The 18,086-nt window shown below is 39.7% G+C and overlaps 1 protein-coding gene across 5 annotated transcripts in view; it reads left to right on the forward strand.

The window, feature by feature from the left end:
- LOC108547599 (very low-density lipoprotein receptor) overlaps window positions 1–18,086 on the forward strand; it is a 44,303-nt gene that overhangs the window by 9,827 nt on the left and 16,390 nt on the right. For all 5 annotated transcript variants that reach the window (XM_017900181.1, XM_017900177.1, XM_017900182.1 and 2 more), the window contains one exon: window positions 10,726–10,848. In XM_017900181.1, coding sequence (XP_017755670.1) covers window positions 10,726–10,848 — 123 coding nt within the window. The remainder of the gene's footprint in view (window positions 1–10,725; window positions 10,849–18,086) is intronic.

The following is an 18,086-nucleotide window of genomic DNA, read 5'->3' on the forward strand; positions in this document are numbered from 1 at the left end:
GGAGGGCTTTTCATTTCCAGATTTTCCCTAGTTCTTTCATTCGATTCTCAGTTTCCAAAAACTGTTTTAGACACTGTCTATCCGTTTAAGAGTAAAAGTGAAACGTTTCAAGTCAAATAGAGCCAAACGGAACAGCGTTTAAATTAAAATAGCCGAAGATCGCGAATGAGTACCGAAGTTCTTTTAGGAACCCCCGATTTTCTTACGATTTTGCTAGGTTTTTCAATATTCTCCGGTTAGAATCTTTGTGGATGAACATCATGGTTCGTAGAGGTGGTTAAAAAAATGTCATGCCGTAAAATCGAGCAGCAAGTTAACGGCAGTGATGTAACCTCTACCACACGGTTCTTCTTCGTATCTTGGCCATAGATCAGCAATATCCATGAGAGGAATCGAGCCTAAATTTCGAGCAGCATTGTACAACGACGGAAAGTCGGGATATTACCGTGGTGCCAGCTGTTTTATACCGAGCATTTTACAAGTGCTATAGCAGCGCTATGAAAAAGTAGTTCGAGATCCCAGCGAATTGGCCTTCCGCAAAAGGGGAGAGCCTTAAAAGCGAGGAGAGCCTCTTTTCGTGCCCTTCTTCGTAACGAAAGTCACCTCTCTGGTTCCAGCAGATATTGGAGATCACGTACATAACAGGACGTACGCAGCTACGAGTATTACGTGCGGAAGTCACGTGTGTCATTATATAAAACGGGTAATTGCTGATATCGCGATACCAAAAACCTTTCTTCCTACAGAAATTATCCGTCTTTTCTCAGATACGCGACATTATTTCTACTGGCGGGATGGAATGCTTGCATCTCTTCTTCCTTACATTTTCAGCACCAGGCTGTCTCCGGAGAGTTTCAAACTGTCGCTTCCGACGACAATAGCGGTGGCCCCGATTTTCCATTTCCCAAAGCACGTCTGCATCGATCGCGGACACTTTTTTTTCCCCTTTATTCCCTTCTCTACTTCCCGTTTTTTCCTTTTGTTTTCCAGGAACGCTGCGTGCTTTCATATTGCGCGCGATATCACCTTCCCTTTGAACGCGACACCACCTTGTTTCCCGTCCGCGATGCGTGAAATTCCGTTTGCTGGCCACGGTTCGCGTCAACGATACCTTCTTGGATAAAAATCAATTTCTAGAAAGCTATTGCGCTTCCGGGAAACGTATTTTCCGTCATAACCCACTCTGTTTGTAGCAGACATTAAATCCGACATTACATCGGATGCGTGTTTCGGTCGTCGCATTTCGTTCGCTCGTGGATACGTAGAAAAAAAAAGTTCACGATTATCGGGATGAAATGCAATAACGACCCATCTCAGGGTCTCCATTAAAAAATAAAGGAGGAAAAAGAATGGGGAAAAAAAATCACTCCAATATATTGGTATTTTCGCTCAGCTGAAAAATGTCCGCAAATGTTTCCGTTTCGCTCGGCAATTTATCGTCGAATCTTCACGTTGTTTCTTTTTTTCCTTCCTTCATTAATCTCCACTCTTCTTATTCAACTTCTTCTATTCTTTTTCTCCTCAAATCGAATTAATATTTTCCGCGGTAATTTCACGAGCGCGGTGGAGGGAAGAAAATGGCGCGAAGGCGCGGTACGCAATCGGAATTTGCAATTACGCGATCATGATTGCCATTATACGCAAGGCGATTCGATTCGAATGCTTGAAAGAAATTCACTGGACGACTTGAAAGGCCGATACAGACGTGGTAATAACGACCGTCGACGCTATGTAAATTACCTATCTGCGTCGAAAAGCGCGTATTACACATTTACTTTCGAGTCTGCACGTGAGCTCATTGGCACATGGACACGCTTGCTTAAAGAACGAAAAACGTCCGACGAGGTAACGGCTTTACGCCATCGCGTGGATATTTTTCTCTTTTTTTTCTCCCTTTTTTCCCTTTTTCAACGAGAAAAAAAGACCGGTTGAAAATTAATAGAGGTTTCCTTGTTGCTTAATCATGGCGCGTTCAGCTTTCACCGTTCCTTTTCCACCGTTTACCTTGTTTCGTTTGCTCCTGTGTCGTTTGACGAATTCCTGCGAGTCAGACGTCCATGAATCCTTCGAAACGGATTTATATATCTCGAGGACGTGAACTCTCGATTATTAACGACAATTATTACCGTCGAAATATTCCATTCAATCGTTTGGTGTGGTTCATCGAGACGTTCGTCGCGTTTCATATTATTCGTTCGCGGATAGCGAACGAGAGTTAACAAAGAGGGTTAACAGAGAGATAATTATCGACGTTAATTTTGGTATGTCGGAAAAAATTATTCGTTCGAATCTTTTATTACACGATACTTACCGATTATATAGCAAAATTCGTTATTGAAGAATGTAATCTTTACCTATTTACACGATTGCCCTAAAGTACGCGACAAAATAATAGAACACCCTGCAGTCTTCAGTGTTTCTTGAAATTAATGCAATGCGTACATATATTACATATATACTTGTACAATTACATATATACTTGTCCGGTCTTTAATAATACAGAGCTACATTAACAACAGTTCACATTTCTTTTTACAAATTTTACTTCTTTATGTAAAGTAAATGTTTCATATGCTGAATCCGAACACATACGGTTGCAATTATTTTTTCTTTCACATTATTTATATACCAAGTTCCGAAGGTCGCTCTAACCAAGTTCTTCGTCATAAGCTCGTGTCGTTTATAGCAAAGTTCCCATGATAAATAACTCGATAAATATCCTTCCGAGACCTACTACCCTTCGCACTCCATCGCTCGATTATTTAATATCGTTTCTCTATTTCCTCAAACAGCTTTCGTTATCACAGAAATGCGACGTTCCATCCGAAGTGTCGCTATCACGAGCTGAAAATTTTGTCACGCGAGGTCTCGTCGTACGGTAAATCCTTTGCGAATAATTCATTCCATAAATTACGCTATACGCATTTACGGTTAGTCGGTTACATAAATTAGCCTGTATCACCCGAATCGATCGAAATCAGGTTGGATTCGTCCGAGGGGGTGGGGAAAGAAACCAGTTGGATCGTTCGATACGCGCAGCCAGTTAAGGGTTAAACGCCGCGGAACATCGGGGAATTAGATCAGAGTAAAGCCGGCTGTTTAAAACTGAACGTTGCACCCGATGAATAGATAATTCTCCGCGGTATCGAGATCACAGTTCCGTCGTGCGAACTTGGTGAAATATATTGGCCGTGCTTGATAATCGTGGCAAAATAGTTGCTCTCGAGGCTAAGCTGGTTGAAAAATGATACCGACATGACTGACCCCGTTAATAACGGAACTCGTTATTCTCGCTTTCCATTGACTAGAATCAGGCACCCGATTGTTCCGCCAACGAAGAATACGCGATTATTATGAACGATACACCTTTCTCCTTTCAAAAGGCTGCTGATTTCAGCCATTGTAGCTCGCGTTATCATTGCAATTATAAGGAATTACTTTCTTTCATTTCTTCTTCCTTTCTTCTCTGTTTTTTCCTTTTCTTCTCTTTTTCCCCTTTCGTTTGCGTTTATATTTGTGTTTGTATTTTTGTTTGGTATTTTACGCAGGGATGAAACTCAATTCTCGAAGAAGATTCTTCCTCCTCTAACGTTCATTTGGCCTGTCGTTTCTTCAAGAAATTACACTTTTATTTACGTAAGCTGGTTGCACAACACTCGTTTGGTATTGCGAAAACGTGCTCCAATTAACGGTACAATGTAAGTGTATTTTTTTTAGATGGTTATTACGTATGTAACGATTATCGAAATTCGTTGAATATTTTACTTGGGTTCTACTCGAGCAGTCTGTGAAAAATTGAACGTTTCGATCAGTCCGCGGCTGGTATTCGCCCGAAAGTGAAGTAAAATGTAGAGACGCACCCTTCGAATATTTAATTCAACCTCGTTTTTATGGGGCGATGAAATTTTTTAATTTTACGGTTCCCTTGATAAATTTGCGATTTTGTTTTTCGTTTTGGTACAATAAATTTCTTCCGTCGAAAAGTAAATGGTATTAGGACAGGATTTCCATTTTTCTTTTATCCGTACACTCTACGACGTTTTCGTTTCTCGAATTTCCCGAATTGCTACGAAACGGGGTAGTCTGATTATTTCGAGCAACGTGGCAAGCTCGAATCTCCGTGTGGCATCAGCCGGTTTAGCTGTACAATTACTTGGCCAGAGAGGACGTGCGATCTTCAAGTTATTCCGCCACATCGTGGTTGAATATCGCGCCGAGTAGCGAGAGTATAGCCATGAATATTCGTATAATACAACTGAGACAGGAGGATCGATAGAGAAATTTTATTAAAAAAATTTTATTGAACGTTTTCTATATTTTTAAAGACATTCAAATTCTCGCGAAATAAAAATTTTGAATTTTAATGTTGAGGATAAAAATTCTCGATTTTAATGTTAAAATGTGAAAATTTTCGCATTTCATTTTCTCTACCTCATTTCGAAATAATCGCATACCGATTTTAATGGAAAACGTTTCAATTTTAAGATCGGTGACGAGTAATAGACTGGAAACATTCTCTGTGTATGAATCGAGTCGGTTTCAAATGGGCTCATTGGTTTCTGAGGGGCTGAGGGGCGATTTATGTAAAAGGATAAAGGCTACACCCATTTTTTCCGAATGACGTAAAATATTAATTTATATTATGCTGTTCATCTTTCAAACAAGTATATTTAAATGTATATTTAAAGTGTATAAATATACTTAAAAAATATAGGGAAATAAATACGATGTAGAGTATTAGCATGCAAGATGTAAATTTCGAAATTTTTAAATTGACGTAATTGCCATAGATTGATTTTTGAAACGGACGAAAAAATTTAGTATTTGTAGCCGAGTTTCGAAATATTTCGCTTCCCCGGAAAACAACAATTATTTGAGCTATCAATTGGGATTTTTCCTCGAATGTATGATCTTTTTTATATACAATAAAACACAGAGGTATCAAAACTTCTACGATATAGATTGCACAAAATGTAAAAAAAGGATAGTTTGATATCGATTATCATTTATTGGTATATAAATTTTATATAGTTGTCCCATATTAGTTTAACACATTCACGATATTTCTATTTCAATTTTCGAAACGTTTTACTTCAAATTCTACATCTTCAATTTATTCAACAATTTTGATGAATTAATATGAAATTTTTAAGAACTATTTAAAATTCTACGTAATCAGAAATAACGTAAAGTTTCTCGAATGTCCCATGATGCCTTTTTACCTTCCTAGAACAGCTATTGACGACCGTCAGTATTATAGATTCCCTACGTTTCCCCTCTATTCTTCTGCATAGCAAAACTCGTAGAACGAATAAAGTTTTGACACGCGAAGAGAAAAGGGACAAAGAGAAGAGACTGAAACGTGGACGAGGGAATTCATGCTCGACTCATTCGATCGCTCGATGACTCGAAAGTGAAATCGCGTTGGCAGCATGGAGCGTGCAAGAAATGCTTGACGGGTCTCTTAAAATGAAAAAGTGATGCACGAGGAAACAGAAAGCGAACGGTGTGGTAGACGATGATAGAACGCGGACGACAATGGTTCTATCGGTTTCAAGATTCTTCAGGGGTTGCAGAAACTTGCCACTCGCGCCACTTTTAAGAGGTTAGGCACGTATATGCTGTAGGTAGGGATACAGGACAATCGATCTTTCGGAAATGCTTTATTTGAAGGTTCGATCTTATTAAAATATTTTTAATAAATTACAGGCGATTCTAAAAAAGTAATTCATAAAGTAATTCATAAATCAAAATGGCGGGTAGAGTGAAACTTCTCGATCTTCAAGTTGCTACTTCCTTATAGCGAAAAAGTCTCCTCGAGCGCAAAAGGTTAGGTTATATTCTGTTAAGTTTAAACATGACAATTATCTAGTTTAGTTTAAATTTGGCAGTTCGTTAACTATTTGCTTATAGACTGGTAGATTCCTTTTTTAGAAATGTCCTCCATTTCGTATCAAAATTATCCAAACTTTAAGTTAACGAGGTTATATCACGTTAGGTAAAGTTTTTTCTATTTAGCGCTTTATTCCATACTCAATGTTTCATTGTGTCTATTTATTTCGTTCATTAAAGTGTTGGGTTCAAACTGTTGGAATACTTTCATTGGAATACTCTTCGAATACTTTCACGAATGGCTGTACATCGTTCTCGCACCGAAATTTCCAAAAATAGGGTAGCCAGAAACATTGCAAGAGCTAACAGATAGATTCAGTTCAAATTTTATGTAGTTTACCTAGTGTATACGTAGTAGTGGTTTTAATAGGATCTCTTTGATATTTCTGCGGTTTTTTTTTTTTACATGAATAGTTACGCAAATAGTCGATATTTTGCGAGAAAAATAATACTTTTAAATTCAATTTCGACAAAATGTTGATTTATTCACCTGTTTTTTTAAATTAATTGGCTGCGTCTGCGTCGAATGAAACGATGCGAAATTTACACCTATTGTTAACCGCAAGTACGTACATTCGAACGACGAGAAAGTTCACATAGGAATTTTATTGAAACATTCTATGCAATGTCGCGTCGATGGAAATCACTTGGCAACGAAAAATGACACTTTAACTTTCACGGGATCTCTGAAAACAAAACTCAGGTGGTTTGATACCTGTAAATTTAGATCTCGAAAAAATTTTCTAAGTAAACTATCTGCGTTTGAACTTTTACAATTTTTTCAGCGAAAAACTGTCTTTGTTTTCTGCTATAAAAATATCTAAGTAGAAATTCGATCAGGGGATGTAAAAGCACAAGCTTCGCCCTTTATACTGACCCACAAATGTTATACGATTTCTCCTCGCAAAGTTATAGCTGTTCAAAAATTAACATAGTATACATACAGTTTTGCTTTTCACTATTTAGGGCTTGGTTTGTGAGATAAGTGACGAAAATAAATCATTTTCTCCTACAAATCATTTAAAGGAAAAAAAAGAGAAAGGGAAAAAAATAAGATAAGATAAAATATCGAAGCATTGATAAAACATATATTAGAAGAAAAATCGCGAAGTTAAGTGATCGAGACGTTAACGTTTGATGCGGAGCTTAATCAAAAGTTGGAAAATGGTTATTTAAATCTCGGTAAGTTTAACATTTATGAGACTAAAAGAAAATCCTCGTAGAATTTTCGTAAAACTAATAAACCCCTATATGAACAAACAGCAGACGTTCATTTCAATTTTCAGAGTTTTCTTGTTTGCTCGTTTCGCGGTTATCTTATCGATCTTGGCAGAAAAATGTTCGACCATTGAATGAACAGATGATCGATGTACTTTCCTGTGTGCGATATATTCTCAGATTTTGCTTGCTGAACGACCGCTTAGCATTCATTGTATCACATTTTTGTGCCCGTTAAAAACGGGGGTAAGCCGCGAACCGCGAGAATCTCGTCTCGTACTGCGTCTTGGATTAAAACCAGCCTACGGACTCGTTGCGATTGGTCCGTCTTGCTGTCTGGTGGTTCCCTTCCCTTCCTCGGCCGACTTCCCGTGTTTCGATCCTCGATCCCTCCTTCTCCACCCTGCTGAATCCTCCTTGTCGACGGCCAACCGATTAACTGAATTTTCCTCCGCTGATTTTTCCATCGACGAGTTTCAACAGCTTCGCCGTATCGTCAATAAAAGCTGCGGATCTCGTGGGCCCTAATACGATGCGATTTAACGCGTGGCCAATTACGCAGTTACTTAGAGCCGACTTCCTGTATTCCGGTTTGATCTGCTCTATGGCCGATTGTGCAACACCGATTTCTGCGTTCGCCATTTGGTGGAGGACGCGACTGTGCACATACGAGTATTTCGCGATCGATTATTCAAGGAAAGAGAAGAAAAAAAGGGAAAAGAACCGTTTCTTATCGGTTCCTGGCGCCAGAGATGGGCAAACAATAATAAAGTACTGTCGGTTGTTGGCATCGTACTTATCCGCGTTCAAATTGTGCCGCGCGCGCGTAATTTAAAATTCGGTGAAACGAAAAATCTAGAAACGACCTCTCGAAATTCGCCAGCGACTTCATTTCGCTTTGTTCCCTTCGAGTTTGTTTCAAATTCTCTTTCTCTCTCGCTGGAGCAGCTCTCCGAGCTTAATATCAGATTTTAATATCGGAATTTTTTTCATTCGGTCGCCGGTTTAGCTACGTTTCGCGAGCACTCGCTCCGAGGCCAATGTGACCCCGCCTATGTTGCCTCTGCTAGAGTTTAGCCGAGAAGTCGGCGTATCTGGGTTCAGCCTAAATAGGTAATTCAACTTCCATACGTACTAGGATGTCGCGCAACTATAAATCGAACTGGAGCATTGGGAAAGGAAAAAAGGTGAAATTGCGAGCGATACTTGAGTCGATAGGAATCGTCGTCAAAATTGGCCGATTGATTTCTTCGCGGTTTCCGTCATCGATTCATTGATGATTCACGTGACAGTTTGTAAAGACACTAAATGAGTTTCGCCCGCGAAATTCAACACCTTCGTTTTTCTTTCTCTGTTTAAATATTCCAAGATTACGTTTTGACACGGATTTGACTCGTCATCTTTTTACAAACATTCGTCCTTTTTAAAATTCAAGGCTCGGTGATAAAATTTATTCAAAATTGTCGTCGTCGTCGGTGATCATTTGCGCGTAGTGCATCATCAACGAAATATTAATACTCGAATGAAAAATCGTAGTTTTTAAATATGATATGTACAGTGCTTAATTCGAATCGCGATATTTTAATATTCATCAATCGTCGATTTTACTCGTATCGTAAATAAACTTTGTTGGATATGGTGGCCAAAATGACCGTAAGATGGATGCCTAAAGTATTTAGCCAACGTTTGCATTTTTTTATTTGCGTGTCGTGATAAATAAAAATCCGTGGGAAACCGAAATAAAAAAAAATCGCGACACGCGGTTCGCTACTTCATCTTCCTTTTCCATATTTCTCGCGATTTATCTTTCTAGCGTGCAGCGTGTGCAATAAAGATCAGTATTATTGTCGCCATCCCTTTACAGCTCCGTTTCGATTGAATACTGGATAAAACTTTCTAATATCTCGGCGATATCCAGCAACGCGCGATTCAGATGTCTAAGACAAGCGATTGGATTATTTTTATTGTGAAACGAAGCTGGGAACCACGGCAGGAGAGTTGCGTCCCTTTTTCTCTCTCGCCGCGATGCAAACGCCTTTCTGACGCTATAACCGAGCAAGATTGCGTGGGAACAAAACGGTTCTATTACACGAGCGATTACTACGACTGAAATAATCAATCTCATCCGTAGACCTTGATCGTAGTAGACACTGGATGCTGCCTGATTCAGCGAAATCGTGGAGCGGACTTCCGTTAGACAATGCAAAAATGAATAACAATTGCGTTTGATTCGTCCTCTCCCTACATGGTCGAGTGGTGTGCGTGCATTCTACACCTATACCGCGTCTGCTGTTCTCAGACCCATATATAGGGGCCCCTTTACTCGGCCGCTGGCTTACAGCATCCGCAGCCAGCAGCGTGAGTGCATCGCCGCTGTCGTCGTCATCGTGTGGTTTCGCAGTCGTCGTCGTTATTCGCGATAAGCCGTGCTTGGTCCGATCCATGGATTGATCCACGATCCAATCCGATCGGTTCCTTTCGTTTCGTTCGCGTCGTCTTCTTGATCGGTAACGCGGGCTCGGTCGCGTCGTGACCGCGCGTCCTTTCCAAGGTTCAGAGCTACGAGAGAGAAAGAGACGGGATTTCGCGAGCTTTTTCTACATCCATTTCCTTCGACTTTCTTCATCCTCGTGCTTCACGTCGTTCAGTGATTTCACGAAACAAGAAAGGGATAGAGAAAAGGCAGGGAGGTATCGCGAGAAAGAGAGAGATAAAGAGAAAGCGAGAGGCAGAAAGAGAAAGAGTATCCCTGAGAAAGACTTGAAAAGAGAAATCTGGTGTGTGACGGGAGGAGTCGAAGAGTCGATTTATTGGAAAATCGTTTCACGGACGATTGTTTGGTCGGATCCGGAAGGTGGTCCACGAGAGTAAATCGGTGGCCAGGCCAGGGAAAGAAGAAAAGAAGGGATGAAAGTATCGTGAAAGATCTCTGCGGAACACGTCGGGTTTTCGGGGGCAAAAGGATTTCATTCGTTCGAGGGATACGAAGCCAATGAAGCTCGAAAGATGCTCTGAATAGATGGTCCCGGTGTTTCGTGCTATCTGCTACTTTTGCCTCGCTGGCTCGACCTGGTATAGTTTCGCCGCCCGCGGTAATCGCGTATACAGCGTTTTATCGGTCGTTTCACGTAACACTTGAAACTCCGTGAGCCGCAATAAAACGATCGACAGACGATTTTCTGCCGTTGCGATATTAACAGAGGGAGAGAGAGAGAGAGAGAGAGAGAGAGAAAGAGAGAAAGGAAGAAGCTTGGTAGCAGGCTAGGTCCGCAGGGGAGAGAAAAGGGCCTCGTAAAGCGTTGCACGCTGAAAGCTTTTATATTGGATCAACGATTAAAGTAGCGCCTTCGAAGGTGTGCACAACCGGCCTCCCCTCTTCGGTGAACACGGATATACGCGAATGTTCGTCGTGTACGCTTCGTGTGACTGAAAAAGGGATTGGTAAAAGACATTTTCTCGCGAGTATGCGGTTCACTGGAACTTCGATGCGTCTTTTCACCGCGTCGCGATGCACGTGCATGCTGCTGCTGTTGCTGCTGCTGCAATTGCTGTGCATCGTGCACCTCGTATCTGCCACCGCTGACGATTATCATCACGACAACGGTGCGCTTGCAGGTTCACAGAAGTGCAGCGACACGCAGTTCAAGTGCACGAACGGCAAGTGCATACCCGGATCGTGGCACTGCGATAACGAACACGATTGCTCCGATGGCTCCGACGAAGACCCAGCGGTTTGCAGTGAGTACATTCTCATGTTTCCTTTTCTTCTTACATTTCTATCTTTTGTCTATATTTTATCGTATTCGTCGAACGAGTTTCCTGTCGGTGTCGCAGGCAGTTTATTAATAATAATTTAGTAACGATCGTGATTATGCTGGAATTCGTTTGACTCGAAATGATTTTCGATTGCTTACACGCGGGGTAAAAATTGATGTAAAGATCTTGGACGTAGATCGGTTATGTGAATATTATTTTTGAGACCTTCTTTTTGGGGGACTTTCCTATGACAAGGCTTTGATCTCGGCGATATTCGCAAAAATTTGGTTACTGTTACATTGAATTTTGGTTATTGGAATACGTTTGTGGCAGCGAATGTATAAATTTAGGAGTGTCGCTCATCATGTCGCGATATTTGGCAAGCATTACGTATAACGAGAAGATCGATAAGGGTTGTTTCCGACGTGGACCCTCGGATTAATTTTTTACCATCGAGACTCGAGGTCTGTAATTTGTTTCGAATATTTCGTCTACCTTCGCCTTCGATCGAATCGTTTTCCTCTTTCCTTTCTGGCATGGAAGTCACTAACTCGTTCAATTCGTGGAAAGTGCTGTGTATTTTTTCGTTATCTTATCGCGTCACTCTATGAAACGTTAGAGCACTACCGAAAAAGATCTACGTCCATGAACGATATCAACTTGGCGAACCAGAGTCGGTCTCATTATAGAGACTGTTTTTGAACTAAGGATACACGAAGTTAACTGGCTAGTAGGACGCGTAAACTAGAGTGAAAGGCTTTTAACGAACGCGAAACGCTTCCGTAGGTACAGAAGATATTCCCTAGGGAGTTCTAGTACTTTTCGAAAGGCTCTCATGATGATTTAATTTGAAACTGTGGAACGGGTTTGAAACACGATCGCCAGATCGCGGCGAAACGTGAATTGCGAATAAGAATTACGAAACGGGATGCTGCAGAAAAATACGCTTGCTGGTGTGGTTTAACAGCGCGCATTCGTCTGCAGCGTGTAATAGTCACGACCTTTCCACTAGACAGGCAAGGATCAGCCTTTACGATAACCCCTTTTTCCTTTCCGCCATTATTTTGCTACATTTTTCATCGAAAGCATAAACAGAAAACAAAACGGGTTGCATCGTATGAAATTATCTCTTGCAGATTTTTTCGGTTAACCTTACTGGCCTATAACTTCCTCGACGTTCTACGATACTATTCGCTTCTTTTATTAGAAACCGCACCATTATTCCTCAGAAGTGTTCCACAATGTTTGCCATAAAACGCGCGTATCACGGCATCAAAAGTAAATGAAGATCATTTCGAGTTGCAGAATCTAAAAACCGCACGCAACGAGCGACCGTAACTCCCGGGATTTTTAAATTCCTGTATTTCCGTATTTTAATTCTCGGCGGGAACGAACGAACACACATACGCCAACGTGCATGGAGTATCAACGGAACAGTAACGAAATGGATTTTGTTTCACCGGGGGTGGCACCGAGCTATGTAAGCTCATTTGTTCGCGAACGAAACCGAGCGAAAAGAAAAAAAAATTGCAGTCGTACATGTATGCATGACGGTAATACAGTCAACCCTTCTATAGCTGTATTCTCGCTAATCAAAATGTTTTTTGATGCATTCGTTTGCGATAAGCAGAATAGTTATTGTGTCAGTCATTCGAATCTGTTTTTAAGCACTATAGTACGTTATAAATATTGTAAATGAATATTTAAACTAAATTTTCGCGAAAATGAGGTCTCATATGATAAAAAGGATTGGTAGTTACTAACCACTCTCTATAATTCCTACAGTTTTCGCTATTTTGTATTGAAGAAATTGCGAGCATTTTTCAAATACGAATAAATAAGGGTATGACATTTTCTTTTTATTAAAAAGTCTTATGACTCCTAAAAAAATTCGCAAACGAGTCCCATTTTTTACTGTGGACATACGTGTTCTGTATAAATATCGATCAATCCCTATTGCGTAGTCACGGTGAAATTAATCGACGATTTCCTGTTCCGTGGATCCAGATAAACTTAATTAGCGTGTTCAATATAATTCTTATCGTACTATTCTACGTTTGTATATGTGTGTGTGTATACGAGTGTATATGTGTTCATATGTATAAATATATTTTGTTATTTTCCAGAGGTAGATCGTTATGCGATATCGTGTTATTAATAATAACAACGGCTCGTTCTGATTTCGTCGCGGAATACCGAATTAATATTCATGCCCGTGCATTTCCAGCCACGGCCTGTACGTACGTACGGTAATTAATATTCAATTATAATGGGCTCGTATGTAAATGCGGGAACGGTGCACTGCCGCTGATTACTTTCGCGTTTTGGTAATTGTTCGCGGCGATCGTCACTCGTCGTCGACGATTATTTACAACTATCCGGCCAATTACACTTCTCAAGCTCGTTTTGCGAATTACGAGCGTGACCGTTATTGGTACATTGCCGATCAAAAGTTTAGACATCTCTCGTTATTGGTTCATGGCGGAAACGAGAGATGGAAATTAATGGGTTATCCTCATCGTGACTCTCACGTTCGAAGTCGAGAAACGAAGTAATTTCCAAATTTTTGTATCTTCTTCATCTTTTGAGATACCTGTATCGAAATGAAAAGTAGAATAAGTTCTTTTTCGAATATGAAACCTATTTTTAATTCCAACGTATGTATTTGAGAAGCTGAAGAACGTACAAAACTTCACAAATTGGAAGGAATTCACGGAAAATATAAATCTTTTTTAAATGTTTTAATTTTGCAAAGGAAATTTAATTTGAAGAACATTGAAATGTTTAATATCGGTAATAATTCGATGAGTAAAATGTGTGATGATATTGATTAAAAAAGATATGTATCTTTTTACGATTTAAATTATCTACATTTGCAATAAAATATGCAATAAAAGTTTATCCATTCAACTATTCATACGAATATTCAATAATCGTCAATTACCAATTGATATTTATTTATTATTACTTCAATACCCTTGGGTAATATAAATTATTTTTATTTAATAATATTTGGCAATCATGCTAATGTAAAATGGTTTAACGCACAAAACATGCAAATTCCAATTCAGAAATAATTTCTCTGTTCTTTTTTTCTTATTCATACGAGATATTTTAATTGTATTACTAGAGGATGCAAAAACAGGACGTGGAATATTAAAACCCAATCTTTCAACGCGAAACTAAAACGATAGTAGTTATACACTTTCGATCACCGAGGTAGTCCTTCTACTTTATTAACTCAATTTAGAAAAAAAAAAAAAGAAAATTCCGATCTCTCGTTGATAACTGTCGTTATTCATTCCACTTTATCGATTTCCCTGTACGAACTAGTGCGCGATATTTCCAAAAAGAAAAAAGGAGCGCCCTTTCCAAACTTTTCGCCGATAACGTACGCCGACCGATAACGCGATTCGCGGTTCGATTAGCCGCGCAACGATTGCTCGCGTTATTTAATCAGAACGAGCCGATTGTTCACTCGATTGATTACGAAATTTATCCGGCCGTGGGAACGAGCGAGCCCGTTTCCTCGCGACGATTTTTGGGAAGAAGAAAGAACGCCGGCCGATCGCGATTCCTCTCGATCGGCCCTTGTAACGCAATTCCCTCGCCGCGGACACAGGTATGTGAAAGTGCAACTTTTCGGACCGGTTTCGTGCAGGTGAAGCGGATTGATGCATGAACGAAAGCTACCGTTAGTTTTGAGACGCTTTTACCAGCATACATATTTCCGACTGCTCTTTTACCGATCGCAGAGAGAATATCGATGAAAGCTCGCTGAACTCTGAAACAGATCTAAAATAAAAAATAAAAAAAAATAAAAATAATAGGAGAAAAAAGAGAGAGAAAAAGCTTTGAAAGAGGGAGAAAAAATTCGATACCAGTCCTGATTCCAGTATATTCGTGTGTCTGTGTATGTGACGGTGAATGGTAGCACGCTTTGTATATCCTACGAGGGAATTAGCTCGCATTTTAAATTCTAAATTTACCATGCAACGATAAAATTGCACGGTGATTTTGATCACGATCGAAGGACGACCAGTGATGATCTGATCTATAATCAAGCCACGTAATGGAAACCTTTTCCGTACTTTTTCCGACTGAAAAGAAAAGAGAGATAGGGAAAAAAGGGGAGAAAGAGTAAAGGAAGAGAGAGAAAACTCGAAAGGAGTCTCTAACACGACGATCAACGCGTGTGCAGAGTACTTCGGATTTATGGAAAATTAATGCAAGTTCCGCGCTGTAAATTTACTCTCCAATGATGGCGCGCAACGATTTTATCGCGGAGGTCAACGAGTAGCTGATCTGCAATCAGAAGCGGTGTGATAAGAATAGGAAAATTCTTCTTTGCCGGTTTTGCGATATAAACGAAAATTCGCTTTTTATCTATACGACTAGACGACTATGTAATAAGAGGTTGCATCATAACGTAGATACGATGATACGTTTTTCCGTTTCACGCTAGCGTGGAACAAAGGGGATCTTTCGATACGTGTTAAAAGAATTGCAAATGGTGACTCAATGGAAAAATAATAAATTTTAAAAATATTACGATACGTTCTGAACAATTTTCTCGAATACATTCAACGTAATTAAAAAGTATTCTAACCCTAAGAAAGGTTTCTGGACCCGTTTTTGAAGTGACTTGGATCAGGAGGGGGTTCAACAAGTAGCCGAGGTCTATGATCCAATAAGGTGGATATGGGTATCTTTCCGACTCGCGTTATTCGCGTGCATCGAATGTCGGATAGTTCGAATTTATGGAGTACTATCGGACATTCCAAAGTTCTAAATTTACCTGGCGAATTACGCGACGAATTACGCCGCGATCCCGACACGGAAGTTGAAAGAGCGACGCGGTCGATTTGCAATCAGAATGATCCACGGGCACCGCCATGGAATATCATAATCAGCCAGCCCTTTGACCCTGTGGCTTAAGTTGCAGCACAGTTTTATCAATGTAATTAAATAGTTCGGTATTGACGTTATATCGATACGTTTAATAGCGTGACCCAGATGCACGCTATTCAAATCAATTCGCTGAATTTCTATTCGTCGTTCGGTTTTGCTTTGTGCACTATGCGGTCGTCGTCGTGGTTAATGGAATAGTTTGATAATGACATTCCGATGTGTAGATACTATTTGATGATAGAACTCTCAGATGCACGCTGATTCACGAGCTTCGTCCGAATAATAATGACGGGGCTATTTATCCGGGGACGCGTGTCAATTACGTGATTGCTTTTTGGCCCATGTTGTGCGGGCTTCCATCTTCGAAATTGATGCAAATGAATAATAGCCAGACGAATATCGGGTTCTTAATTCTTTACAGTCTCATTTTTTGTCGATGAAGATTTTTGTTGCTTTTAATAACATTTAGTTAATATTTATAGTTAGAAATATATCTTTTTAGATTGAAATTGAGGAGTGGCTTTTTAAGAAAGCTCTATCTGATGAAATCCTGTCTCGTGTTCAAACTCTTTTCGGTCCCGATACGTTGAATAAATTTTATTTTCGATATCGAGACAAATAAATAACGATCAGACATACGTCACATCCTTGATTCCTTGATATCCTGTATCGTGCTAAAGTCGATATTCTGTTCTCTCCTGCTACTTTAAGAATTTAATACACAGTATATACTTTTCTCTATACAATTTATTTTTCAGATATTTTTATTCTTGGAATCAAGAGAAAGAAACGATAATTAAATATCCGGTCCTTAATTCTTCCAGATCCTGCGTCACGTTAAAATCCTCGTTCAATTGTGTTTCATTGCTTTCAGTTTTCGCGCATAAAATATATTTCGTTATATTAAAATGCATTTCGCGTGTTTGTTGTGCACGTTTCTGTTCTTGAAATTGTTAGGAGTGGACGATAATGAAATAAATGTCAGGCCCTTAATTCTTTAGTCTATGCCGTGTTGAATTCGACGTTAATGTAAATACACTTAAATTCTAAAGCACTTTTGAAAGTAGTTTGTCGAATATGAAGCAACTAAAGCGAACGAGACTCGGACCATAAAATAAAGTATGACAATGCTTTCACTTTTGAGTAGAAATTGTAATAGTTGTCAAGAAAATTCATCGAGACACCAGTGTCTGGAGATTTTGAATATTTTTCTTCGTCAAGTGAAAAATCAAAAAACGCAAGGAATCCACCATGTCCCAAATTTGATAAAACAGACACAACAAAGACTATTTCGATAATTCCAATTACGCAATTACTATCTCAAAGCATCGAGAACGAAGCTCGAGTATTATCCGCAAGTTCAGAAGTGCTCTTGTACATCGACAGTATTTTTGATGTTTGTTAAAACCTTAATTATCGGGGCCAATAGGATGGTAATTAAATAAACAGCATGTTAATTAACTCGATGTCAAAATCAAATTTACTTCTGCACTGATCAATTCGTTAACCGTGGAAGACGAGAGTCAACCTGGTTCATCGATATCTTCGTCGCGATGATTTGTTTATTAAAGCGTCACATGTATTAAAAAAAATACAATTTTTCACCTTTGCAACGACTAAAAGGTCAGCTTAATTGGAACTATTCCGCTCTTGTTAATTTTCGCGAGTGAAACGGTTTCTAACCGAAGAAAATTCGAGTGAATAGATTTAACGAAGTTTTCGAATAATGGAGGTGGAGAAAAGAGGAAAAAAAGAAAAAAATGAAAAAAAGGGAAACAAAGAGGCACGAAATACCTCGTATATCTCGTTCTATCGATGAATTCATTCTTGTGTTTCCCTCGATGGGATCCTTGGCCGGCGATAAACGTTTTTTTCATTGGATCGATCAACTGGCCGAGCAATCCACTGCACGATGTAATTTTTCATAGCTTGTTATCCGACCTCTTCGCCTAATGCATTTGCAAACAGTAGCATCGAAACGATTGCATTTACCTTAGCCCCGACATCGTAGCCCGTTTCAATTTACATAATTCCTGCTCGTTGCGGAAATGTCTTGAACGATTCGAATCGATAACGACACCGATCACGACTGAAGTGGCGCTCGATCGATTAGATCGATTTCCTCGTCTCGCATCCGATCGATCGGGGTAGTATCTCGTTGGCGATTCATTATTACGCGGCAACAGTACGGTTTTAATATTAATTGCTCGGACTGTGACGCAAAACCCTTTCAATCGTTCAACAGTTTCAATATTGCAGAGCCAATTAAACGCGGGGACCGATAAAAGACGAAAATCAGAGAGGGAAAG

Source organism: Eufriesea mexicana, unplaced genomic scaffold (assembly GCF_001483705.2).
Source record: "Eufriesea mexicana isolate 0111107269 unplaced genomic scaffold, ASM148370v2 scaffold1121, whole genome shotgun sequence".
In the NCBI taxonomy this organism is placed as follows: Eukaryota; Metazoa; Arthropoda; class Insecta; order Hymenoptera; family Apidae; genus Eufriesea; species Eufriesea mexicana.